The 2,121-nt window shown below is 56.7% G+C and overlaps 1 protein-coding gene across 2 annotated transcripts; it reads right to left on the bottom strand.

The window, feature by feature from the left end:
- Positions 1 to 291: 291 nt before the first annotated feature.
- LOC104916591 lies at positions 292 to 2,096 on the bottom strand. Of its 2 annotated transcripts, none has more exons than XM_019611410.1 (5): positions 1,688 to 2,096; positions 1,226 to 1,375; positions 899 to 1,053; positions 624 to 762; positions 292 to 540 (listed from the first exon to the last, which is right to left on the bottom strand). In XM_019611410.1, exons 1-5 carry the CDS (start codon positions 1,784 to 1,786, stop codon positions 301 to 303), a joined length of 783 nt encoding a protein of 260 aa, XP_019466955.1. In that variant the 5' UTR covers positions 1,787 to 2,096; the 3' UTR covers positions 292 to 300. The 2 variants fall into 2 exon arrangements, with proteins under 2 accessions (XP_019466955.1, XP_010725921.2); XM_010727619.2 differs by having other exon boundaries at positions 624 to 765.
- Between the last annotated feature and the right edge of the window lie 25 nt (positions 2,097 to 2,121).

Here is a 2,121-nt window from a genome sequence, read left to right on the forward strand (position 1 = left end):
AGGAAACGCAAGTTCCTTTGTCTGATGCGGGGAACGACCGCCTGGGCAAAACACTCCAGTCTCTGAGCTCCAGCCTCCTCCTCACTTCCTGGCAGCTGGCACGGCAGTCGCAGCGGAAGCGGCCGTGGGAGCACTGATGGGGCCTCAGCGAGGCCAATGGGGAAATCCTTTTCTCAGAGGGCGGTGAGGCTGCCCGGAGAAGTAGGTACCCCACCCCTGGAGGTGCTCAAGGCCAGGATGGATGGGGCCAGGGGCAACCTACTCTGGTAGGTGGCTTTACTGGGCTTTGACGTCCCATCCTCAAAGCTCCTCAAAGCCAGCAGGCCCCACCGTGACCGTCACCCTCCTCCCGTCGCTGCCCAAGAAGCCCAGTGCCGCTTCAGTTGACAACGCCCCACTCACCTTCTCCTGTGTCTCGGAGAGCATGACAAGCCCTCTGAGCACCACGCTGCGCATCTCCACGCTTGGATGCTTCAGAAAAGCCTTGAGGTGGCGTAAGTCACCAAAAAAGTCTTCATTGTCTTCACTCTTTGCCATGAGCTGAAACATAGACATAGCCAGGTGAGAGCCTGCAGGGGCACACGCAGCCCTGAAGGGCAGCAAAGCGTTATCCATTGACTCACAGCCAAGAAGAGGATACAGGTGTCTTCTGTGACTCCTTCTACCAGCCTGCTCAGCTGTGAGCCCTTGGTCACCTCCTTCAAAACCTTCTCCAAGGTCCGCGGCATGCAGAGCATCACCTCCCACATGTCCAGGGCGCTGCTGCTACAAGCCCAAATACATTGTAGGCAGAGCTGCCTTAGCCACAGCTAAAACCCTGCAGGCCCGCGTTGCTTGGAGAGCCCTGGGCGAGCAGGGGGCACCTGGAAGAAGCCCTCCAGGCCGCTGAGGACAGTACCTGTCACTTGGTGGAGAGAACTTCAGCAGGCTCCTGACTTCTTCCGTGGGCATCTGGCTGGTCAGAAGGAGGAGCAGGGAGTCCAGGCAGTGCCGCGCTGTCTTTGTGGTGATGCTCCTCAAGTTCTTGCGGATGGAGGTTATGATCGGGGTTTTCTAAAGCGGACACACGCAAGAACAGACCACAACCATTACCACAGGTGCCGCTGAAACCACTGCACTTCCCATCGCTAAGAATGGCTTCAGGAGCCCAAGAGGCCTCGGCTGGGGAGGGAAGAGCAGCGCCTGAAACGGCTCAAGGATGGGGCAGTGGCCAAAAGCTGCTTACATCTGGCATCCAGAAGGCGTGGTCTTCCATGGCCACGGCCATCACACTGCAGGCCGCCTCCTTGTCATAGATGCTGGAGTCAGCCATCGCTTCAAGGGCTGTGAGGACGATGTCCATCCTCTCAGCAGGCCTGAGGTATCCTCCAAACGCCTGTGGGTGGAAGCAGGGGAGGGAGGAGATGCCACACTGAGCATTCTTGGTCGAGCAGGGAGAGCAGCTCTGCAGAGAGATGCTGGGCAGCAGAGCCTGTCGGAAAGCTGGCAGCATCAGCTTCTGCCACTGCGTGGCGCAGGATGGCAAGAGAGGGCTCTGGGAGATGGACTGCAGGTGGGGGCATGGGCATTTGGCAAGAAGGCCTTGCGGACAGCCAGGAGGGCTGGATCTGCTGCCCTTGCACTCCCCTTGCTCACAAACGTTTCCTGCTGATGCTATGGACAGATCCTCAGCAAGGCGGGACATTACCTTGGCGCAATCACTGGGACTGGGAAAGTCAACATCTCTGAACTTTCTATCCTCCTGCTTCTCATAGAGATGCACGTAATTTTCCATCTCCTCTGACATGCTTGTTTCTAAAAGGGAGGGAGCATGGAAGAGTCAGAAGGAAACAATGTCTTTGCCATCAAACTCAGCAATTGGTGAAAGGTGCTTTAAACTGAAAACGGAGTTCTGAGGAGACCCACAGTAGAGGGGACCCGTGGTGTAGGAGACCTGTGCATGGAGAGCAATGGTGAGCAGACATAGGTTGATGGGACCCTATGGGTTGAGGAGAGTGAAGGAAAGGGATTACACAGCTAAAGGTGATGGGTGCTGGGAACAAGAGGGAGCTTAGGAATGGTGAAGCTGCTCAGAAGAGTAAAGGAGCTTGGGGAACTTGCAACTCCATGGTCAGGCTTCAC

This window comes from Meleagris gallopavo, unplaced genomic scaffold, assembly GCF_000146605.3.
Source record: "Meleagris gallopavo isolate NT-WF06-2002-E0010 breed Aviagen turkey brand Nicholas breeding stock unplaced genomic scaffold, Turkey_5.1 ChrUn_random_7180001923240, whole genome shotgun sequence".
Classification (NCBI taxonomy): domain Eukaryota; kingdom Metazoa; phylum Chordata; class Aves; order Galliformes; family Phasianidae; genus Meleagris; species Meleagris gallopavo.

Excerpts from the sequence above, each read along its gene's own strand:
- LOC104916591 (XM_010727619.2), bottom strand. The coding sequence starts at position 1,786 with ATGTCAGAGGAGATGGAAAATTACGTGCATCTCTATGAGAAGCAGGAG. Across the intron at positions 1,376-1,687 it reads GTCCCAGTGATTGCGCCAAG|GCGTTTGGAGGATACCTCAG; the intron begins GTAATGTCCCGC and ends TTCCACCCACAG. Across the intron at positions 541-623 it reads CCTGTATCCTCTTCTTGGCT|CTCATGGCAAAGAGTGAAGA; the intron begins GTGAGTCAATGG and ends TCTATGTTTCAG.